The sequence below is a fragment of the Trachurus trachurus genome, assembly GCF_905171665.1.
Source record: "Trachurus trachurus genome assembly, chromosome: 22".
NCBI classification, from domain to species: Eukaryota; Metazoa; Chordata; class Actinopteri; order Carangiformes; family Carangidae; genus Trachurus; species Trachurus trachurus.
In genome coordinates this window covers 399466-424476 of record NC_139907.1, presented here as the reverse complement: position 1 = coordinate 424476, position 25011 = coordinate 399466, and the positions used below count along the sequence as shown (strand labels likewise).

At 45.4% G+C, this 25011-nt stretch overlaps 1 protein-coding gene across 1 annotated transcript; it reads left to right on the top strand.

Annotated features, from left to right (window-relative positions):
• Nucleotides 1–1032: 1032 nt before the first annotated feature.
• traf3 (TNF receptor-associated factor 3) lies at nucleotides 1033–25011 on the top strand. The gene is made up of 14 exons (XM_083998612.1): nucleotides 1033–1421; nucleotides 4976–5126; nucleotides 5732–5912; nucleotides 6525–6576; nucleotides 6653–6757; nucleotides 6845–7009; nucleotides 10121–10201; nucleotides 11235–11309; nucleotides 11417–11509; nucleotides 13053–13193; nucleotides 14525–14702; nucleotides 15790–16133; nucleotides 17101–17292; nucleotides 24186–25011. The coding sequence occupies exons 2-14, from the start codon at nucleotides 4979–4981 to the stop codon at nucleotides 24219–24221; spliced, it is 1791 nt and encodes a 596-aa protein (XP_083854738.1). The 5' UTR covers nucleotides 1033–1421; nucleotides 4976–4978; the 3' UTR covers nucleotides 24222–25011.

Below are 25011 nucleotides of genomic sequence, written 5' to 3'. Positions count from 1 at the left end.
TAGAGTGTAAATTGTGGCCGGGCCGAGTGTGGAAAGAGAAAAAATCTGGAGTTTTTCTGGCATCTCTCCCACTCTAACCGATGATGTCACGCACTCTGACACGAACATTCCGTCCAATACACACCCATTATAATCTCATAATTTCTCCAAAAATGATCATGGTCATTGATCAGGGATTGATCAAAAACTATATGACCTATCAAAACGTGGAGTAATACGACAATACACAAGACTTGTGTCTACTGTTTAAAGTTTAAATGGAGTCTCTAGGTGAAAGTATGCCTGAGCAGTAGACGTTTGTTAAACTCCAATGATTGGTCTTTTTCGCTCTTTTTTTTTCGCCCGTCCCATTGACTTCAATGCAACATTTAGCGCCCGGGCACTGACAGCTAACCCTGACCACCTGCAGCTGTTTCATAGCTGCAGGGACCAGTGCCCGGTGTGATGGCCCGTGGCCCTAACGACAGCTTCAAGCCAGCTGAGCATTCACACAAAAGACCTAGAATAACGATTGGTCTTCCTGAGAGGCATCAAGGCAAATTCACAGGCCAGAACATGATTATGATTATTAAACATTAACACATAGGCGAGTAAAAAAAAATAAAATTAATGTTTCAATCTACATTTTGTAATAAACAAATTATAAGTCTAATTTGATATGACCAAGACACCTAAAAACAAAAACACGGCCGTTTTCATCAGTTTAGCAGTGTGACAGTGGTGGTCCTTCCCTGGCTACTGGGCCAAGGGGATGTCCCTGTGGGTGACTGGCAAGCGGCATGACTCTTACCCGGGAGGTGTGGGTTCAAGCGCTGTTGCAACACCCACATCCTGCCACTAGGGGCACAAGTGGTGTCCTTACTCTCTTTTACAGCGCTCTAGAATCCGGCCAGCTGGGGCAACACATGGGGCAACAGCGCCCCCTGCTGGCCTGGTCTGGTCCTGGTTCTGGGGGGAGGAACAGCGCCACCTGGTGGCCTGGTTCTGGTTCTGGTTCTGGGAGGAGGAGGAACAGCGCCCCCTGCTGGTCTGGTCTGGTCTGGTTCTGGGGGGGAGGAGGAACAGCGCCTCCTGCTGGCCTGGTTCTGGTTCTGGTTCCGGCCAGCTGGGGGATTTCCTGGGCGGAAGCAGCGGAGGGGGTTTCCACTTCTCCGCTGGAGCTCTGAACTGGATCACAGCGACTTCTCTCTGTCTGACACACACACAATAACACACAATAACACACACAGACACACAACACGGACACACACCGACACCGACACTGAACCCGGACCCGGACCCGGACCCAGACCATGAGGACTCAGTGCAGCGGCAGCGGCGGCGGGTTCAGGGTTTGAATCCAGCGGACTGAGCCGAGGAGCAGAGGAGCAGAGGAGGAGGAGAGGAGGAGGAGAAGGAGCTGTGGCCCGGAGGAGCTTCATGTGAGTAGACCAGAACCAGAACCAGAACCAGTACCAGAAATAGGACCAGAACTAGGGCCAGGGAAGAACCAGGGGAGACGCTGGTTGTTGTGTAGCGGGTTGGAAAGAGCAGCGGAGCTAACGAGGCTAACAGTTAGCATCAGGCAGCAGCAGCAGGCTGTGTTTACACCAGAGAGAGAGGGAGGGAGAGGGGGAGAGGGGAAGGGGAGAGAAGAGAGAGAAGGAGAAGGGAAGGGGGGGAGAAGAGAAGAGAAGGGAGAAGAGAGAGAAGGAGGGAGAGGGGGAGAGGGGAAGGGGAGAGGGGGGGGGAAGAGAGGGAAGAGAAGGGAGAAGAGAGAGAAGGAGGGAGAGAAGAGAAGGGGGGAGAAGAGAGAGAAGGAGAAGAGAAGAGAGAGAAGGAGAAGTGAGGGAAGAGAAGGGGGAGAGAAGGAGAAGAGAAGAGAAGGAGGGAGAGAAGGAGAAGAGAAGAGAAGGAGGGAGAGAAGGAGAAGAGAGAGAAAGAGAAGGGGGAGAAGAGAGATAAGGAGAATAGAGAGAAGAGAAAAGAAAGGGGAGAGAAGAGAGAGAAGAGAGAGAAGGAGAAGGGGGGAAGAGAAGGAGGGAGAGAAGAGAAGGAGAAAGAGATAGAAGGAGAAGAGAAGAGAAGAGAGGCAGACAGACATGTCGGTGTCGGTGTCGTAGCTCAGACGGATCAATAACAGCTGATAATCGATCAGCTGATCAGATCGATGACCGGGGGATCGATGGATCGATCGGTCCGTTTGGTTTCAGGATCAGCTGACCACAGTGATGATGTCATCATCCAGCGATGACGTCATCACCTACCGATCAGCTGTTATATTGATCTGTGACCTCACACTGTGTTAGCCTGTTAGCATGTTAGCATTGTGCTGAATCACCTGAGCAGGTGAAGACACACACACACACACACAGCATCGTTACCATGGTGATTCACCTTAGTAACAAGTCAACCTGCTGCTGTCTGAACACGCTGACCTTTGACCTTTAGCTGACCACACATCAGCTGTTTCTGTTTCTCTCTCTGTCACACACACACACACACACACACACACACACACACACACACACACACACACACACACACACACACACACACACACAAAACAGAAACACATCACTTCCTGTCAGGGCTCGGTTATGGGAATGCTAGGGGCTTTTCCACTTACAGCATCATGAACACACACACACACACTCACAGACACTCACACACACACAGACACACACACACACACACACACACACACACACACACACACACACACACACACACACAGACAGACAGACACACACACACACACACACACACTCACACTCCAAACTTCAAAATAAAAGCCCTAAATGCTTCACGGAGCGTCAGACACCCGGAGACCTGCACCGTCAGACCCCGACAGCCCACCGGTCTGGTTGCTAACGGTTACAGATAATGTCTGGTTGCTAACGGTTACAGATCATGTAGATATGGAACATGGACCGTATGGATGTAGCTGTACGGCAGCAGGGACGTGAATCACATTGTTCGTTAAATGTCATCAAAGTTTTAGTCTAAATGAATCTGACAGTGTAACGACCGACAGACCATAATACGTTTACTACGATCTATAAGTCTTATATGCACGTTGTCAAATACAGTAATATTATATATATAATATTGATCTTTTAGGAAGCTCGCCTGGCCGGCACATTGTGTTTAAGTTAATGAAACCGAGATACTTTTAATACTGTGTGCTTAAATGAAACAGAAATAAAATGATAGGCTGTGTGTGTGTGTGTGTGTGTGTGTGTGTGTGTGTGTGTGTGTGTGTGTGTGTGTGTGTGTGTGTGTGTGTGTGTGTGTGTGTGTGTGTGTGTGTGTGTGTGTGTGTGTGTGTGTGTGTGTGTGTGTGTGTGTGTGTGTGTGTGAGCCAACGTGTTCATAACATATAAAATGTCGTCGGCCCACACTGTCAGATACATTTTAACAATGTGATTCAGGTTCGATCCTCTCGTTCCTACTGCCGTATACATCCATATTGTCCATATTTGGTATCTGTCATATCTGTATCCATAGCAACAAAACCAATAGTAACCCCATGCAATAAAACATTTAAAAGCTTTTTATTTCATTATAGGCTATTTAAAAAAAGTTTAAAAGTGTTCCAAGCTTCACAACAGTTAGATCTTGGTGTTTTATGTGGATTTTGTCCTGTCAGTTAAACCATAGTGCAGGTCCAGACTGAGCTGTTGTAATGTTCCAGTCCACCACTAGGAGGCGTTAAGGGGTCTGTGTCGTCTCTTCTGTACGGCAACAAGCCATTTTAACATTTAAAAGCTAAGTTTGACTCTCCATAATTAACATCGTAGATATCAACAACGTCTTTCTGACTCGTCATAACTACATTTTAAATAGTTGGATTTTTTATTCCAGATCTCTGTAATTCAGTTTTACCTCTTGTCAAAAAGAACATTTCAGATCCACAACTCCGTTCTTCCTTCACTGTAACATTCATGTGTATGGGGTTTGTCATTACAGATATCTACAGTTCAGTTGCAGATATCCGCTATGTGAATTACAGATATCTGGAACTGAATTACCACTAGTACTAATTCCAGTTTGAGATATCTACAACTTCATTTCGCCGAGTCAAAAGTTAAAGCAGAAGTAAGCGATCCGGTGGTTTTGGCTAATGCTGCGTTCCAGGCAGGCTTTTGAAACCGTAAATTACAGCTTCAAGTCACGACTTACGACTTTGTAGCGTTCCAGGCAACCCACTCATGTTTCTCCGACCTGTTTTACCTGTGAAAGTCACTATAACGGCCACTCGTAACTTCTGACCCGTGAACTCGTACCAGATCGAACTGGTACCACTTCACAGGTCGGAAAAACACGAGTTACGAGCTGCCTTGAACGCAACATAACGTCTTGTCAGCCGATGGAGTTAGCAGCCCCCGCCCTCGTCATGGATCTATTGGTCCTCGTCCCTACGTCACCACATTCAGGCGCATCCCTTGGCTGCACACACAGAGAGGACTGCCCCTTTATGCCGTTCTCTCTCCTCATTGGATAAAGGTTGTAGGATACAAGGAAAGTTTTCTCCTGGGCTCAGAGCAGAGCAGAGTGACTGACAGACCCGTGTTTCAGACCAAACACTCTATAGAAGTGATTGCTGTCGGAAGATACAACTATTTAAGACTTAGATTAACACAAACATTCACCTGATTTCTGCTTTAATCTTAATCTTTAACTGAGGTGAATTAAAGATATCTAGAACTGGAATTAGTACTAGTGGTAATTCAGTTACAGATATCTGTAATTCACATAGTGGATATCTGCAACTGAACTGTAGATATCTGTAATGACAAACCCCATACACATGAATGGTTAAAGGGGAAGTACGTAGTTGCAGATATCTGAAATGTTCTTTTTGACAAGAGGTAAAACTGAATGACAGAGATCTACAACACATCCAGTCTGGCTGTTAAATGTTAAAATGGCTTCACACACTTCTGTGTGTCCTTGTCTCAGTCTTTAACCCTCTCCCCCCCCCCCCCCTCAGGTCATGTCGGGGAGGAGTGGTGCTGATGGGAGGGAGGTGCAGATCCCCCTCCAGCAGGTGGCGCCCTCCCTGGCCCTCCCCCTCCCCCCCCTGTCGTCTCACCGACCGGCCAATCCCTGGCCCCCGAGCGACGCTGCTGCTGCCTCTCAAGGTAAACTACCCCTTCACAATAAGAGTCTTTATTTACCGCTGCTGCTGCCTCTCAAGGTAAACTACCCCTTCACAATAAGAGTCTTTATTTACCGCTGCTGCTGCCTCTCAAGGTAAACTACCCCTTCACAATAAAAGTCTTTACTTACCGCTGCTGCTGCCTCTCAAGGTAAACTACCCTTTCACAATAAGAGTCTTTACTTACCGCCGCCCAAATCTTATAGTTGTATGACTATTTATGCCATTGTAGTACCTAAATATTTGCATTTACATCATTTCACCAGCAGAATGACCCCAGAAAGGGGTTTTGGCCCCTGTAGCTTTCCAGCAGCTAGTTGACCGGGTTGTCCACCCAGGTTTTAATCCTTCAAGGTCCTAGAGATCATTTCTGCTGTCAAACCTTTTACAACGCTCCCTGTCTGTTTTGCCCCCGGGGTGAGGTGTAAACGGGCTGAAAGAGAGTTAGTTTTAGTCTTTACAACTAATTTGTGTTGAAGGAACTCCGCTGTCTGCACTTGAACCAGGACTCTAGTCATTTAGCACTGAGGGGGGGTGTGTGTTGTGTAGTCACGGTGCTGACGTCCAGCTGTGTCTGTGTGTGTCCAGGTGTGCTGTGTCCAGGTGTGCCTGCAGGCTTCCTGCCGGTCCACGGGGGGTTCAGAGACCGCTTCGTAGAGACGCCAGAGGCCAAGTACTGCTGCGAGGTCTGCAGTCTGGTCCTCTGTCAGCCCAGACAGACCGAGTGTGGACACCGCTTCTGTCAGAGCTGCATCCACAGCATCCTCAGGTACACACACACACACACACACACACACACACACACACACACACACACACACACACACACACACACACACACACACACACACACACACACACACACACACACACACACACACACACACACATTCAGGACCTCTCAGATCTCTACACTGCAAAAACTCAAATATCTTACAGAGAATATTTGTCTTATTTCTAGTCAAAACTAATCTCATTCTACTTAAAATCAGACTCATCACATTAAAAGCAGCTTGTTTTTAGACACTTTTTACTTCTTTCAAGCAGATTTTCACTTGAAATAAGTAGAAAAATCTGATAGTGGAGCAAGTTTTTCTTTCTTATTACAAACACAAAAAACTTTCTTTCACTGGCAGATTTTTCTACTTATTTCAAGTGAAAATTAGTTTGAAACAAGTGAAAATGATCTGAAAACAAGTTAATTTTTAGGTGATGAGTCTTATTTTAAGTGGAAAGAGATTAGTTTTGACTAGAAATGAGACATTTTGACAAGAAATGAGACAAATATTCTTGGAAAGATTTAGAGTTTTTGCAGTATATGAAGGAAGTCTTGTGATGTCACACAATGTCATGTGACCTGTCCTCTCTCCTCTGTCCTCAGCCAGCAGAACCCCATGTGCCCGGCCGACAGGGAGCCGCTGTTCAAAGACAAGGTGGGATCACGATGATGTCACTGCTTGTTGCTGATTGGTTGTGAAGCGGTTGTTGATTGGTTTGGTTTGTGTGTAGATCTTTAGAGACGTGTGCTGCCATCGGGAGATCATGGCTCTGAAGGTTTTCTGTCGCAGCGAAGCCAACGGCTGCCAGGAGCTGATGAGTCTGCATCAGATACCTGTAAGATCATCATCACACTGTTGCTAGGGCAACGCTCAGTGACTGTCTGTCTGTGCCTCACCTGTCTGTCTGTCTGTCCCTCTGCAGGACCACCTGAACGTGTGTCCGTTCTTCGAGGTTCCCTGTCCGCTGGGGAAGTGTAAAGAGCGGATGATGAGGAAGGAGATTCCCGACCACCTGAGCTGGAAGTGTAAACACAGAGAAACCACCTGCGAGTTCTGCATGACCAAGATGCCTCTGACCGAACTGCAGGTAGCCAATCACAGCACTGCTGACGCCTCCCCACACCCACCTGCTGAGCTCTGATTGGATGAGCTGTAGAGACTGGTTATAGAGGACAGATGACTGGTTATAGAGGACTGAAGACTGGTTGTAGAGGACAGAAGACTGGTTGTAGAGGACTGAAGACTGGTTGTAGAGGACAGAAGACTGGTTATAGAGGACTGAAGACTGGTTATAGAGGACTGAAGACTGGTTGTAGAGGACTGGGGACTGGTTGTAGAGGACAGAAGACTGGTTGTAGAGGACTGAAGACTGGTTGTAGAGGACAGAAGACTGGTTGTAGAGGACTGAAGACTGGTTGTAGAGGACAGAAGACTGGTTATAGAGGACTGAAGACTGGTTGTAGAGGACAGAAGACTGGTTGTAGAGGACTGGGGACTGAAGACTGGTTGTAGAGGACTGAAGACTGGTTGTAGAGACTGAAGACTGGTTGTAGAGGACTGAAGACTGGTTGTAGAGGACAGAAGACTGGTTATAGAGGACTGAAGACTGGTTGTAGAGGACTGAAGACTGGTTGTAGAGGACTGGGGACTGAAGACTGGTTGTAGAGACTGAAGACTGGTTGTAGAGACTGAAGACTGGTTGTAGAGGACTGAAGACTGGTTATAGAGGACTGAAGACTGGTTATAGAGACTGAAGACTGGTTGTAGAGGACTGAAGACTGGTTGTAGAGACTGAAGACTGGTTGTAGAGACTGAAGACTGGTTGTAGAGGACTGAAGACTGGTTGTAGAGGACAGAAGACTGGTTATAGAGGACTGAAGACTGGTTGTAGAGGACTGAAGACTGGTTGTAGAGGACTGGGGACTGAAGACTGGTTGTAGAGACTGAAGACTGGTTGTAGAGACTGAAGACTGGTTGTAGAGGACTGAAGACTGGTTATAGAGGACTGAAGACTGGTTATAGAGGACTGAAGACTGGTTGTAGAGGACTGAAGACTGGTTATAGAGGACTGAAGACTGGTTGTAGAGGACTGAAGACTGGTTATAGAGGACTGAAGACTGGTTATAGAGGACTGAAGACTGGTTGTAGAGGACTGAAGACTGGTTATAGAGGACTGAAGACTGGTTGTAGAGGACTGAAGACTGGTTATAGAGGACTGAAGACTGGTTATAGAGGACTGAAGACTGGTTGTAGAGGACTGAAGACTGGTTATAGAGGACTGAAGACTGGTTGTAGAGGACAGAAGACTGGTTATAGAGGACTGAAGACTGGTTGTAGAGGACTGAAGACTGGTTGTAGAGGACTGGGGACTGAAGACTGGTTATAGAGGACTGAAGACTGGTTATAGAGGACAGAAGACTGGTTATAGAGGACTAGGACTGAAGACTGGTTGTAGAGGACTGAAGACTGGTTGTAGAGGACTGTGGACTACTTCTAGTGGACTGGAGACTGGTTATAGAGGACTGAAGACTGGTTATAGAGGACTGAAGACTGGTTATAGAGGACTGAAGACTGGTTGTAGAGGACTGAAGACTGGTTGTAGAGGACTGGGGACTGAAGACTGGTTGTAGAGGACTGAAGACTGGTTGTAGAGGACTGAAGACTGGTTGTAGAGGACTGAAGACTGGTTATAGAGGACTGAAGACTAGTTGTAGAGGACTGAAGACTGGTTGTAGAGACTGAAGACTGGTTGTAGAGGACTGAAGACTGGTTGTAGAGGACAGAAGACTGGTTGTAGAGGACTGGGGACTGAAGACTGGTTGTAGAGGACTGAAGACTGGTTATAGAGACTGAAGACTGGTTGTAGAGGACTGAAGACTGGTTGTAGAGACTGAAGACTGGTTGTAGAGACTGAAGACTGGTTGTAGAGGACTGAAGACTGGTTGTAGAGGACAGAAGACTGGTTATAGAGGACTGAAGACTGGTTGTAGAGGACTGAAGACTGGTTGTAGAGGACTGGGGACTGAAGACTGGTTGTAGAGACTGAAGACTGGTTGTAGAGACTGAAGACTGGTTGTAGAGGACTGAAGACTGGTTATAGAGGACTGAAGACTGGTTATAGAGGACTGAAGACTGGTTGTAGAGGACTGAAGACTGGTTGTAGAGGACTGAAGACTGGTTATAGAGGACTGAAGACTGGTTATAGAGGACTGAAGACTGGTTGTAGAGGACTGAAGACTGGTTATAGAGGACTGAAGACTGGTTGTAGAGGACTGAAGACTGGTTATAGAGGACTGAAGACTGGTTATAGAGGACTGAAGACTGGTTGTAGAGGACAGAAGACTGGTTATAGAGGACTGAAGACTGGTTGTAGAGGACTGAAGACTGGTTGTAGAGGACTGGGGACTGAAGACTGGTTATAGAGGACTGAAGACTGGTTATAGAGGACAGAAGACTGGTTATAGAGGACTAGGACTGAAGACTGGTTGTAGAGGACTGAAGACTGGTTGTAGAGGACTGTGGACTACTTCTAGTGGACTGGAGACTGGTTATAGAGGACTGAAGACTGGTTATAGAGGACTGAAGACTGGTTATAGAGGACTGAAGACTGGTTGTAGAGGACTGAAGACTGGTTGTAGAGGACTGAAGACTGGTTGTAGAGGACTGAAGACTGGTTGTAGAGGACTGAAGACTGGTTGTAGAGGACTGAAGACTGGTTGTAGAGGACTGAAGACTGGTTGTAGAGGACTGGGGACTGAAGACTGGTTGTAGAGGACTGAAGACTGGTTGTAGAGGACTGAAGACTGGTTGTAGAGGACTGGGGACTGAAGACTGGTTGTAGAGGACTGAAGACTGGTTGTAGAGGACTGAAGACTGGTTGTAGAGGACTGAAGACTGGTTATAGAGGACTGAAGACTGGTTGTAGAGGACTGAAGACTGGTTGTAGAGGACTGGGGACTGAAGACTGGTTGTAGAGGACTGAAGACTGGTTGTAGAGGACTGAAGACTGGTTGTAGAGGACTGTGGACTACTTCTAGTGGACTGGAGACTGGTTGAAGGGGGACTTGAGGACATACTGGACTGGACCTCCTGCACCTTCAGACTGGGGGTCTTTGGGGTCTTTTGGGTCTTGGGGGTCTTTGGGGTCTTTGCTGTTGAACAGGAACCAGTTTGATCTGAGCTGCTCCTCTGATTTCAGAACCACAAGGAGACGGTGTGTCCAACGTTCCCGGTGTCCTGTCCCAACCACTGCTCCTACACGTCCCTGACCCGGAGCGAGGTACTGATCCGGTTCATCCTCTGGGGGGTTGGGTTTCATTAACGAGTCCAGTTCTGACCCGTTCCCAGTTTAGATTCCATGAGGTTCCACTGGTTAAAAGTGGAGGACAAGATAATAAAACTAGATAAAGTAGCATTTCCTGATGGAAATGCGTGTGAATGCTGAAAGCAGCTGAACACTGTTGCAGAATTAGCAAATAGTGCAAGCAGTGACTGATCACCATACAAATGTTTGACCGAGGTAGGAATCGAACCCACAACCTCATGGTCAGTAGACTTTCACTCTGCCTCTAGGCCACAGTGTACACACAGTTGCAAAGACTGTTGTCTGTTGATGAGCTGCACTCTGTCTCACTCTGAAGTTAACGAGCCCAAAGCTGCACCTGTTGGAAACACACTGTGTCAACACCAAGAAAGCTTGAGAGTCAAGCTTGAATGACTTACAATGAAAATTTCTGTGAATTTCAGGCTGAGAGCAGCAGTTTCAACATGAAGCAAGTTATCAGAAGTCAACAGAGGACGACTGGGAAAATAATTCACTATAATTGTTGTTGAGGCAAGATTTGAACCAGCAACAGTCTTCAGCCCAGTGAGCTAACCACTAGGCTACAGACAGAGACAGTATGTGAGGGGCAAAGAAAACCTTTAATAAGAGGATAATTGGCTTCTGCTTGAAAAAAAAAAGTAAGGAAAGTGCAGAAATTATCCACATCAAGTAAGAAGAGGACTTTTTTGTGACCTGTGACTATTTTTTGGTGAATTAAAACAAATTAAAAAGCACTTAACAGCAAGTTACAAAGTTGAGCTCCTTCTCCTTCAGGGAAACACTCAAACACTGAACTGATTTTTTTTTTTTTAATTCACATGAATGATCAGTGACTCGTCTTCTTTTACGATGTGTTGATGTTCCTGTCGGTCCAGAACCTAGAACCAGCATCAGACTTTCAGTTCCTTGTCCTCTGCTGTCTGGACTCAGGACTTTGGTCCAGCTGCAGCTGTGTGGACGATACTGATGGTCTGTCTTTGTCTTCCAGTTGTCCAATCACCAGCACGATTGTCCCAAAGCCCAGGTGAGCTGTCAGTTCCATCGCTACGGCTGCAGCTTCAAGGTGAGCATGGCGGGCCATATCTGGCCCACGGGCCTTGAGTTTGACACATGTGGTCTAGAATGTCCACACTGTCCACACTGTCCACAGCTGCTGCTTTGTCTCTTCAGGGTCTGAACCAGGAGATGAGACAACATGAGTCGACCTTCGCAGCTGAACACCTGCGGCTGATGGCCAATAGGAACTCCTCGCTGGAGAACAAGGTAACCACAGCAACCAGGACCGTCTCATAGAGGCCACGCCCCCACTCCGCTGAAAACTAACTGCTGCTCTGACTGGCGCTAAATCCAAATCCCTAACGTTAACCGGCCTGGAAACCTCCTGCAGGAGCTACCGTCTGTCAGGCAGACAGCTAATCACCTCGTTTTACTGGAAAAATACAGATTTAGGGAATGTCTGTCCATAAATCCTACCGGAGAATGAGCCCACTCAGCGGGGAGAGGTGAGGTATGTAACACTGAGTGAAACACATCAATCAACTTCCACCGTAGAGCAGCGGTTAGAGCAGAGACCTCAGGTGCAGGCGGCCAGGGATCTAAACCTGTAACATGTGTTTTTATCCCCTTGTATATTAGCCCACACATTATGTACAACTTTAGAACGGACCTTCGGAAAATTTCGGAATAACGTTGGTGGTCGCCCCCCTGAAATGGTTTAACCACACAGCACATGTGGACTAGCCGGTCCCATGGCTTCAGGCCTGAAGACATAAATCTCTTCTCTTCCTGTCCCACTCTCTGAAGGGGAGGAGGGAAATCTGATGTTAGGTTCTTTTAAGTTGTTCAACCAACAATAAACCACACAACAACTCTTTGGCATTGTGGTGTGTTAATATACCACACACAGGGCCGTTGTATAGAGGAGAAAGGTGATGATAACTCTAGGGGCCCAGCGCCCAGTGGGGCCCATAAAAAACCCCAGTAGTCTAATCTTTGTATGACTGATTTATTCTGCGTAAGACCCTGACTAATACTCATAGTACACTGTAAAAACTCTACATCTTTCCAAGAATTTTTGTCTTATTTTTTGTCAAAATGTCTCATTTCTAGTCGAAACTAATCTCTTTCCACTTAAAATAAGACTCATCACCTAAAAATTAACTTGTTTTTAGATCATTTTCACTTAAATTCACAATAAGTAGAAAAATCTGCCAGTGAAAGTAAGTTTTTTGTGCTTGAGGAAGAAAAACTTGCTCCACTATCAGATTTTTTCTACTTATTTCAAGTGAAAATCAGCTTGAAAGAAGTAAAAAGTGTCTAAAAACAAGCTGCTTTTAATGTGATGAGTCTTATTTTAAGTAGAATGAGATTAGTTTTGACTAGAAATTACATTTTGACTAGAAATGAGACAAATATTCTTGCTAAGATACTTGAGTTTTTGCAGTGTAATGCTGCATTAGCATCAAAACAAAGAAGGCTAAATAAAAAACGATAATACATACGTAGTCTAAGAAAAAACTGGAAAAGTTAGGGGGAGGGGCCCACTTTAGTATTCTTTAAGGGGGCCCAGAATTCATAGCAACGGCCCTGACCACACAACAACTCTTTGGCATTGTGGTGTTTTGTATTAGCGCCTATGGAACACTGAGGACTTCTCTCTTTGTTTTCACCGGCGAGGGGGCGTGGCCTTTGACGTGACTTCTATCTCACCATTGACCTCGGTGGTTGCCGGAGCGACAGGTGTGACTGACAGCTGAGTGGTGTGTGTGTGTGTGTGTGTGTGTGTGTGTGTGTGTGTGTGTTCCAGGTGGAGGAGGTGAAGGGGGAGCTGATGGAGCGCTACAAGGTGCTTCCTGCTCTGAGCAGCCGCCTGTCGGAGCTGGAGAACCAGAACGAGGAGCTGAGGGACAAGAACCGGCAGACGGAGCAGAAGCTGGCCACCATGCAGGTAGGGGGCCGCTGCCCGCAGGTTCGATTCCCGGTGGGCGCTCACTGGAGAGGATGTTATGTTATGTTATGTTTATTTTATTTGATATGGACATCACAAATACATTGAGACTGTTCCAGTGGACAGACCAGATGCTTTGCTTTGGTGTGTTTAGCACATGTGCTAATTTTCAACACCAGTCCATAGGCGGCTAATCTAAAAATACAGACCATAATTATCAACAGTATGAGCTAAAACCAAGTGCATGACACTACATCATGACAGTAGCAGACTAATCTAAAAATACAGAGCACAAGATCAAGGAGAGGAGATGGAGCAAACAGAAATCATGATCCAACAGTAAGAATAGTAACAGTGAAAAGTCCATATTTATACATGTCAGCATTGTTGTTTTGCTTTTAATCCTCTATTAAAGGAGTTTGTATCAGTCTCTAGTTTCAGGTGAGTGGGTAAAGTGTTCCATAGGTTAACTAACCCCTGTTACTGAGAAGGCAGACTGTCCACATGATGTTCTACACTTGGGAACAATGTAGTCGCCGTTGTGGGAGGCTCGTGTGTTTACTCGGCTTTTTATCAGTGCAGAAAACAGAGATGATACACAGTTATGAAGACATTTAAAAACGAGTCTGATGTTACAGTAAATTATAAAGTTTTCAAATGCAAGAAGGTTGTGTTTTCTCAGGATGCCGCAGTGGTGCCATCTCATTGGTATTTGATCCATCATTTTTATTGCTTGCTTATATATTGCTATTATGTGTTGGTCAGACCCCTCCTCTGTCTGCAGGGATGCAAACAGCGCGCCAAAAAGCACAACTCGCTTTTTTCATGACCAATTAGATGACTTGTGTGAATCGTTGAGATCCGAAGAGTTTTTGTTTTTGGGAGGGGGGGGTCTCAGCGTCTCAGCGTCTCAGCTGGGGTCAGTAACATGTTTTTCTAACAGGCTGACAGTGACAATCACGTGAAACTGAGGCGAACTCATTCATGGTTGTCTCTGATTATACTGATAACAGCCGACCTCCACATGCGCTCGTTACCCAGAGCGGCAACTAACATTCAGTCAAGACCTAAAGTTCAGTTTCTCCAAAATTGAAATATTGCAAAGGATTTCTTTTATTTTTTTAAAGCATTGTTAATCTAGAAATGTTGGCCTTGTGAAAACTATGTCTATATGCACTCAATACTTGGCTGGGGTTGAACTACTGGAAACTGACTTTTCCTTGATATCATGTAATTATTTGTACCCCCCCCCCCCCCCCCCCCCCCCCTCAGACAATTCCTCTCTTTTTTGGTCCTGACCCGTCTGCATCCCTCTCTCTGTGTTGCCATAGAAACTGATGAGCTCCCACTCGGAGAAGCTGCTGGAGGTGGAGCTGGAGCTGCGCGCGCTGCGGCTGCTCCGAGACGACGTGGACGAGCTGCGAGGGACGTTGGAGAGCGTCCGCACGCGGCTCAGCGCGCTGGAGCAGGGCGGCCGCGGCGCCACGGGCAACGCAACACACACTCTGGGTCAGAACACACACACACACACACACACACACACACACACACACTCACACACACACACACACACACACTCACACTCACACTCACACTCACACTCACACACACACACACACACACACACATACTGTATATGACCCGTTCTATCAAAATGAGTCGGATGTCGCAACGTTTTCAGACATCTTATGCACGTTACATGAGGTGTCAGTGGCAAAGCAAAACAAAAATAAAATAAGAATACCACATCAACAATGTAAATGATATAAATGATGCGATGATGTAATGATGTATCGGCGACATATTGATGCACTCACATAGCTGGAGAACATATACATACAACAGGTGGATACATACATGTTGGATACACTCAGAAAACGGTGTTCAAGCTGTAGGATCATCAGTCATAATGTGAGTCCTAAACAAGTCCCAGACTGGTGCCTTGACCTTATTCTTGTTATTCATCTTGTGGAGCATAACTTCATATGAAGCTGTTTTAACCATAATGTTTATCCACTCTTTTAGTTCAGGGGCTTTAGGTGTTTTCCAGCAACGTTGTATTTCTAGATAATCAGCTGATAACGTGGAAAACCCATAGAAAATCAAAAGAAATGTTTTACCCTAATTTCAAAGCAATGACGTTCAAAAACAATCTCCCAAAGTTTCACAGTCCAGATAATTGAGAAAGGCAGGTAAATGATGATTAAAGTCGACTTGCAGGATTCTCCGCTTTCCGAGGGTCATTGAATGCTGTCTCTATGACAACAAGGGACCGTATAGGGAGCGTGTAATCACGTGGTTCAGGAACAGACGCCAGAGTCACTGGCAAAAACTTTAACTGCAGTTTTCTCAGGTTTTAGAACGGAATAAGAGAGTAGGAGGTCGTAATTCAAATGGCCACATCTAGAAAACCATCAAATGTAGCTATGACTTTGACTAGGGAATCATTTTAAAGCTTATTTTCTAATCTTTCCATTGATACCAAAATGTCAACTTTGAAATTTGGGTCATGTGACTCATTTTGATGGATCAGGTCACATATATATACACACACACACACACACAGTAACAGCGAATGACGGCGACCTCTCTGCAGCTCCCCTGGAGGCCCAGCTGAATCGCCATGACGACATGCTGAGCGTCCATGAGATCCGCCTGGCCGACATGGACCTGCGCTTCCAGGTGCTGGAGACGGCGAGCTACAACGGAACGCTGATCTGGAAGATCCGCGACTACAAGCGGCGGAAACAGGAAGCGGTGGCGGCCAAGACGCTGTCGCTGTACTCGCAGCCGTTCTACACCGGATACTTCGGATACAAGATGTGCGCCCGCGTCTACCTGAACGGGGACGGCATGGGCAAAGGGACGCACCTGTCGCTGTTCTTCGTGGTGATGAGGGGCGAGTACGACGCCCTGCTGCCCTGGCCCTTCAAGCAGAAGGTACGTCACTCACTAGGCCTGGTTACCTGGTTACCGCTCAGGTGTTGTTGCCGTGGAGACACACTCGTCCATGTCCATAGATATATATACTGGCTAGATGCCGCGTTCTGCTTCTCAGCGTACGTCAACACGGCGGCCATCTTGGTGAGGGGTTTAGACATATAAACGTCTGACCAGCAGTCAGACCAGTCAGACCCTGTACAACACATTTCACTGTATTTATGCATGTGGGTGTGTGTCTGAGTATCTAAGTGTATGTTTAAAGGGACAACGAGGAGTTTTGTTAAAGTGAAGTGTTTCCACACTACATTTATGAGCCTCCGCACCGTGAAATTCTTTGACCGGTGCAAGACAGACTCATGTTTTCATTCATCAAGAATTAAAGTCAGAGGTTGGAAGACGATCACATACCGTCGTAGTTCCCACCATAAACGGAGATTCATACGGCGGCGTTATTCTCATGACTCGCCACGAAACCGAAAGTAAAGAAACGCTGGTCGGCTCGCCCAGCATTTCCACCACCACTAATAATAACAAAATAACCATAGAGACAAAACCATAGATTTATCTAAAATGGACCATTAACAAGTGGTAACGTAGATTCATCCACATTAATATGAGACTTTTTTATAACCAAATAGAAATTCCTCGTTGTCCCTTTAATACATGAAAAAAAATATATAAAAATGTTTCAAAAAATTTTTTGTTGTTGTTGTATCATAAATATATGTCTGACATTTATAAGAAACCAAACGTCTTGAAAATCGGTTGAATATTCGATGAGTTGTGGTGATGTTAATGGTTGATAGACCTCTAGTGCAGGAAGTAGACACGGCTTCCCCCTGACCAAGATGGCCGCCGCGTTGACGCATTCCACTCAATAGAGCTGCCTGGGAACGCAGCATCTAGTCAGTATATATATCTATGATCCATGTCGTAACCCTCTGTGTGTGTGTGTGTCCTCTAGGTGACTCTGATGCTGATGGACCAGGGTCCGTCCAGGAAGCACCTTGGCGACGCCTTCAAGCCCGATCCCAACAGCAGCAGCTTCAGACGTCCCGTCGCCGAGATGAACATCGCCTCAGGCTGCCCGCTGTTCGTCTCCCAGAGCGTCCTCGAGACGGGCAGCTACATCAAGGACGACACCATCTTCATCAAGGTGAGGACTAGTTAGAGTGGTCAGAGGACTAGTTAGAGAGGTCTGAGGACTAGTTACAGAGGTCAGAGGACTAGTTAGAGAGATCACTAACTCCAAGAACTAGTTGAGTTGGAGTTGGACTAGTTGTAGTGGTGGAAGGACTAGTTGAAGTCTGAGGACAAGTTGTAGTGGTCGAAGGACTAGTTTTAGTTGTCGAAGGACTAATTTTAGAGGTTGAAGGACTAGTTGAGGTCTGAGGACTAGTTGTAGTGGTTGAAGGACCAGTTTTAGTTGTCGAAGGACTAGTTTAAGTGGTCGAAGGACTAGTTGAGGTCTGAGGACTAGTTGTAGTGGTTGAAGGACTAATTTTATTTGTTGCAGGACTAATTGTAGTGGTTGAAGGACTAGTTGAGGTCTGAGGACTAGTTGTAGTGGTCGAAGGACTAGTTGTAGTGGTTGAAGGACTAGTTGTACTGGTTGAAGGACTAGTTTTAGTTGTCGAAAGACTAATTGTAGAGGTTGAAGGACTAGTTGAGGTCTGAAGACTATTTGTAGTGGTTGAAGGACCAGTTTTAGTTATCGAAGGACTAGTTGTACTGGTTGAAGGACTAGTTGAGGTCTGACGAGTAGTTGTAGTGGTCGAAGGACTAGTTGTAGTGGTTGAAGGACTAGTTGTACTGGTTGAAGGACTAGTTTTAGTTGTAGAAAGACTAATTGTAGAGGTTGAAGGACTAGTTGAGGTCTGAGGACTAGTTTTAGTTGTCGAAGGACTAATTGTAGTGGTTGAAGGACTAGTTGAGGTCTGAGGACTAGTTTTAGAGGTTGAAGGACTAATTGTAGTGGTTGAAGGACTAGTTGAGGTCTGAGGACTAGTTGTAGTGGTTGAAGGACTAGTTGAGGTCTGAGGACTAGTTTAAGTGGTTGAAGGACTAGTTGAGGTCTGACAAGTAGTTGTAGTGGTTGAAGGACTAGTTGAGGTCAGAGGACTAGTTGTAGTGGTTGAAGGACCAGTTTTAGTTGTCGAAGGACTAGTTGTACTGGTTGAAGGACTAGTTGAGGTCTGACGAGTAGTTGTAGTGGTTGAAGGACTAGTTGTAGTGGTCGAAGGACTTGTTGTAGTGGTTGAAGGACTAGTTGTACTGGTTGAAGGACTAGTTTTAGTTGTCGAAAGACTAATTGTAGAGGTTGAAGGACTAGTTGAGGTCTGAGGACTAGTTTTAGTTGTCGAAGGACTAATTGTAGTGGTTGAAGGACTAGTTGAGGTCTGAGGACTAGTTTTAGAGGTTGAAGGACTAATTGTAGTGGTTGAAGGACTAGTTGAGGTCTGAGGACTAGTTGTAGTGGTTGAAGGACTAGTTGAGGTCTGAGGACTAGTTTAAGTGGTTGAAGGACTAGTTGAGGTCTGACAAGTAGTTGTAGTGGTTGAAGGACTAGTTGAGGTCAGAGGACTAGTTGTAGTGGTTGAAGGACCAGTTTTAGTTGTCGAAGGACTAGTTTAAGTGGTTGAAGGACCAGTTGAAGTCTGAAGACAAGTTGTAGTGGTTAAAGGACTAGTTTTAGTTGTCAAAGGACTAATTGTAGAGGTTGAAGGACTAGTTTAGGTCCGAGGACTAGTTGTAGTGATCAAAGGACTAGTTGAAGTCTGAGGAGTAGTTGTAGTGGTCGAAGGAGTAGTTGAGGTCTGAGGACTAGTTGTAGTGGTCGAAGGACTAGTTGTAGTGGTTGAAGGACTAGTTGTAGTGGTCGAAGGACTAGTTGTAGTGGTTGAAGGACTAGTTGTACTGGTTGAAGGACTAGTTGAGGTCTGAGGACTAGTTGTAGTGGTTGAAGGACTAGTTTTAGTTGTCGAAAGACTAATTGTAGAGGTTGAAGGACTAGTTGAGGTCTGAAGACTAGTTGTAGTGGTTGAAGGACCAGTTTTAGTTGTCGAAGGACTAGTTGTAGTGGTTGAAGGACTAGTTGAGGTCTGACGAGTAGTTGTAGTGGTTGAAGGACTAGTTGTACTGGTTGAAGGACTAGTTTTAGTTGTCGAAAGACTAGTTGAGGTCTGAGGACTAGTTTTAGAGGTTGAAGGACTAATTCTAGTGGTTGAAGGACTAGTTGAGGTCTGAGGACTAATTGTAGAGGTTGAAGGACTAGTTTAGGTCCGAGGACTAGTTGTAGTGATCAAAGGACTAATTGTAGAGGTTGAAGGACTAGTTGTAGTAGTTGAAGGACTAGTTGAAGTCTGAGGAGTAGTTGTAGTGGTTGAAGGACTAGTTTTAGTTGTTGAAGGACTAATTGTAGAGGTTGAAGGACTAGTTGAGGTCTGAGGACTAGTTGTAGTGGTCGAAGGACTAGTTTTAGTTGTGGAAGGACTAGTTTTAGTTGTCGAAGGACTAATTGTAGTGGTTGAAGGACTAGTTGAGGTCTGAGGACTAGTTGTAGTGGTTAAAGGACTAGTTTTAGTTGTCAAAGGACTAGTTTTAGAGGTTGAAGGACTAGTTGAGGTCTGAGGACTAGTTGTAGTGGTTGAAGGACTAGTTGTACTGGTTGAAGGACTAGTTTTAGTTGTCGAAAGACTAATTGTAGAGGTTGAAGGACTAGTTGAGGTCTGAGGACTAGTTTTAGTTGTCGAAGGACTAATTGTAGTGGTTGAAGGACTAGTTGAGGTCTGAGGACTAGTTTTAGAGGTTGAAGGACTAATTGTAGTGGTTGAAGGACTAGTTGAGGTCTGAGGACTAGTTGTAGTGGTTGAAGGACTAGTTGAGGTCTGAGGACTAGTTTAAGTGGTTGAAGGACTAGTTGAGGTCTGACAAGTAGTTGTAGTGGTTGAAGGACTAGTTGAGGTCAGAGGACTAGTTGTAGTGGTTGAAGGACCAGTTTTAGTTGTCGAAGGACTAGTTGTACTGGTTGAAGGACTAGTTGAGGTCTGACGAGTAGTTGTAGTGGTTGAAGGACTAGTTGTAGTGGTCGAAGGACTTGTTGTAGTGGTTGAAGGACTAGTTGTACTGGTTGAAGGACTAGTTTTAGTTGTCGAAAGACTAATTGTAGAGGTTGAAGGACTAGTTGAGGTCTGAGGACTAGTTTTAGTTGTCGAAGGACTAATTGTAGTGGTTGAAGGACTAGTTGAGGTCTGAGGACTAGTTTTAGAGGTTGAAGGACTAATTGTAGTGGTTGAAGGACTAGTTGAGGTCTGAGGACTAGTTGTAGTGGTTGAAGGACTAGTTGAGGTCTGAGGACTAGTTTAAGTGGTTGAAGGACTAGTTGAGGTCTGACAAGTAGTTGTAGTGGTTGAAGGACTAGTTGAGGTCAGAGGACTAGTTGTAGTGGTTGAAGGACCAGTTTTAGTTGTCGAAGGACTAGTTTAAGTGGTTGAAGGACCAGTTGAAGTCTGAAGACAAGTTGTAGTGGTTAAAGGACTAGTTTTAGTTGTCAAAGGACTAATTGTAGAGGTTGAAGGACTAGTTTAGGTCCGAGGACTAGTTGTAGTGATCAAAGGACTAGTTGAAGTCTGAGGAGTAGTTGTAGTGGTCGAAGGAGTAGTTGAGGTCTGAGGACTAGTTGTAGTGGTCGAAGGACTAGTTGTAGTGGTTGAAGGACTAGTTGTAGTGGTCGAAGGACTAGTTGTAGTGGTTGAAGGACTAGTTGTACTGGTTGAAGGACTAGTTGAGGTCTGAGGACTAGTTGTAGTGGTTGAAGGACTAGTTTTAGTTGTCGAAAGACTAATTGTAGAGGTTGAAGGACTAGTTGAGGTCTGAAGACTAGTTGTAGTGGTTGAAGGACCAGTTTTAGTTGTCGAAGGACTAGTTGTAGTGGTTGAAGGACTAGTTGAGGTCTGACGAGTAGTTGTAGTGGTTGAAGGACTAGTTGTACTGGTTGAAGGACTAGTTTTAGTTGTCGAAAGACTAGTTGAGGTCTGAGGACTAGTTTTAGAGGTTGAAGGACTAATTCTAGTGGTTGAAGGACTAGTTGAGGTCTGAGGACTAATTGTAGAGGTTGAAGGACTAGTTTAGGTCCGAGGACTAGTTGTAGTGATCAAAGGACTAATTGTAGAGGTTGAAGGACTAGTTGTAGTAGTTGAAGGACTAGTTGAAGTCTGAGGAGTAGTTGTAGTGGTTGAAGGACTAGTTTTAGTTGTTGAAGGACTAATTGTAGAGGTTGAAGGACTAGTTGAGGTCTGAGGACTAGTTGTAGTGGTCGAAGGACTAGTTTTAGTTGTGGAAGGACTAGTTTTAGTTGTCGAAGGACTAATTGTAGTGGTTGAAGGACTAGTTGAGGTCTGAGGACTAGTTGTAGTGGTTAAAGGACTAGTTTTAGTTGTCAAAGGACTAGTTTTAGAGGTTGAAGGACTAGTTGAGGTCTGAGGACTAGTTGTAGTGGTTAAAGGACTAGTTTTAGTTGTCAAAGGACTAGTTTTAGAGGTTGAAGGACTAGTTGAGGTCTGAGGACTAGTTGTAGTGGTTAAAGGACTAGTTTTAGTTGTGGAAGGACTAGTTTTAGTTGTGGAAGGACTAGTTTTAGTTGTCGAAGGAGTAGTTGTAGTGGTCGAAGGAGTAGTTGAGGTCTGAGGACTAGTTGTAGTGGTCGAAGGACTAGTTGTAGTGGTTGAAGGACTAGTTGTAGTGGTCGAAGGACTAGTTGTAGTGGTTGAAGGACTAGTTGTACTGGTTGAAGGACTAGTTGAGGTCTGAGGACTAGTTGTAGTGGTTAAAGGACTAGTTTTAGTTGTCAAAGGACTAGTTTTAGAGGTTGAAGGACTAGTTGAGGTCTGAGGACTAGTTGTAGTGGTTAAAGGACTAGTTTTAGTTGTGGAAGGACTAGTTTTAGTTGTGGAAGGACTAGTTTTAGTTGTCGAAGGAGTAGTTGTAGTGGTTGAAGGACTAGTTGAAGTCTGAGGAGTAGTTGTAGTGGTTGAAGGACTAGTTTTAGTTGTTGAAGGACTAATTGTAGTGGTTGAAGGACTAGTTGAGGTCTGAGGACTAGTTGTAGTGGTTAAAGGACTAGTTTTAGTTGTCGAAGGACTAGTTGTAGTGGTTGAAGGACTAGTTGAGGTCTGAGGACTAGTTGTAGTGGTCGAAGGACTAGTTTTAGTTGTGGAAGGACTAGTTTTAGTTGTCGAAGGACTAATTGTAGTGGTTGAAGGACTAGTTGAGGTCTGAGGACTAGTTGTAGTGGTTAAAGGACTAGTTTTAGTTGTCAAAGGACTAGTTTTAGAGGTTGAAGGACTAGTTGAGGTCTGAGGACTAGTTGTAGTGGTTAAAGGACTAGTTTTAGTTGTGGAAGGACTAGTTTTAGTTGTGGAAGGACTAGTTTTAGTTGTCGAAGGAGTAGTTGTAGTGGTTGAAGGACTAGTTGAAGTCTGAGGAGTAGTTGTAGTGGTTGAAGGACTAGTTTTAGTTGTTGAAGGACTAATTGTAGTGGTTGAAGGACTAGTTGAGGTCTGAGGACTAGTTGTAGTGGTTAAAGGACTAGTTTTAGTTGTCGAAGGACTAATTGTAGTGGTTGAAGGACTAGTTGAGGTCTGAGGACTAGTTGTAGTGGTTAAAGGACTAGTTTTAGTTGTCAAAGGACTAGTTTTAGAGGTTGAAGGACTAGTTGAGGTCTGAGGACTAGTTGTAGTGGTTAAAGGACTAGTTTTAGTTGTGGAAGGACTAGTTTTAGTTGTGGAAGGACTAGTTTTAGTTGTCGAAGGAGTAGTTGTAGTGGTCGAAGGAGTAGTTGAGGTCTGAGGACTAGTTGTAGTGGTCGAAGGACTAGTTGTAGTGGTTGAAGGACTAGTTGTAGTGGTCGAAGGACTAGTTGTAGTGGTTGAAGGACTAGTTGTACTGGTTGAAGGACTAGTTGAGGTCTGAGGACTAGTTGTAGTGGTTGAAGGACTAGTTTTAGTTGTCGAAAGACTAATTGTAGAGGTTGAAGGACTAGTTGAGGTCTGAAGACTAGTTGTAGTGGTTGAAGGACCAGTTTTAGTTGTCGAAGGACTAGTTGTAGTGGTTGAAGGACTAGTTGAGGTCTGACGAGTAGTTGTAGTGGTTGAAGGACTAGTTGTACTGGTTGAAGGACTAGTTTTAGTTGTCGAAAGACTAGTTGAGGTCTGAGGACTAGTTTTAGAGGTTGAAGGACTAATTCTAGTGGTTGAAGGACTAGTTGAGGTCTGAGGACTAATTGTAGAGGTTGAAGGACTAGTTTAGGTCCGAGGACTAGTTGTAGTGATCAAAGGACTAATTGTAGAGGTTGAAGGACTAGTTGTAGTAGTTGAAGGACTAGTTGAAGTCTGAGGAGTAGTTGTAGTGGTTGAAGGACTAGTTTTAGTTGTTGAAGGACTAATTGTAGAGGTTGAAGGACTAGTTGAGGTCTGAGGACTAGTTGTAGTGGTCGAAGGACTAGTTTTAGTTGTGGAAGGACTAGTTTTAGTTGTCGAAGGACTAATTGTAGTGGTTGAAGGACTAGTTGAGGTCTGAGGACTAGTTGTAGTGGTTAAAGGACTAGTTTTAGTTGTCAAAGGACTAGTTTTAGAGGTTGAAGGACTAGTTGAGGTCTGAGGACTAGTTGTAGTGGTTAAAGGACTAGTTTTAGTTGTGGAAGGACTAGTTTTAGTTGTGGAAGGACTAGTTTTAGTTGTCGAAGGAGTAGTTGTAGTGGTTGAAGGACTAGTTGAAGTCTGAGGAGTAGTTGTAGTGGTTGAAGGACTAGTTTTAGTTGTTGAAGGACTAATTGTAGTGGTTGAAGGACTAGTTGAGGTCTGAGGACTAGTTGTAGTGGTTAAAGGACTAGTTTTAGTTGTCGAAGGACTAGTTTTAGAGGTTGAAGGACTAGTTGAGGTCTGAGGACTAGTTTTAATGGTTGAAGGACTAGTTGAGGTCTGAGGACTAGTTGATTGTTCATTGATTGATTTTCAGTCTAATCAACTCGTGTACTGATTGGTTTATGTGCAGGTTACCGTGGATACGTCGGACCTCCCTGACCCGTGATGTCGTGACCTCTGACCCCTGACCTGGCTGGTCTGAGACCAGCTCACCTGTCCACGGTGCAAAGGATGATGGGAAGGATCGGCGACGGTCCGGCTGAGCGGCACAGACAGAGCAGAGGAAGCAGCCAATCAGAGTGAGGGGCACAGGCCCTCTTCTGATTGGTCAATGGACTGCAGAACTCTATGTGTGTGTGTGTGTTTGCATGAGAGAGAGAGAGAATGGATCAGTGTTGCCATGACATCACCATGGTGACGTCATGCAGAGGCAACATGGCCGCCGCAGCGGGGACGTAGCAGCTGCTCATTACTGATGCTGTGCATCGAGCTTCACTTCCTCTTTACTTCCTGTTTTACTTCCTCATTATTACCTGTGTGGCATGCTGGGAAACCACCTGAGCCACAGAGGATCAGAGTCCAGCAGAGTCCAGCAGAGTCCAGTAGAGTCCGACAGAGACCGGCAGAGACCAGCAGAGTCCAGCAGAGACCGGCAGAGTCTGACAGAGTCTGGTAGAGTCCAGCTGAGTCCAGCAGAGTCCGGCAGACCAGTAGAGACCAGTAGAGACCAGTAGAGACCAGGATCAGTCCTTCACAAGTCCTTCTGAAGGGAGGAGGTCACTGAGAGACGTGGAGGCTCCGCCCACTCAGCCTCGTTCTACATATTTATTATTACAGAGTCGACAGGTGGAGACCGAGCCGTGGAACCAGCAGAGACCAGCAGAGACCAGCAGAGACCAGTAGAGACCAGTAGAGACCAGCTGCTCCTCTGTGGCCTGGGACGGTTTCAGAGTCGA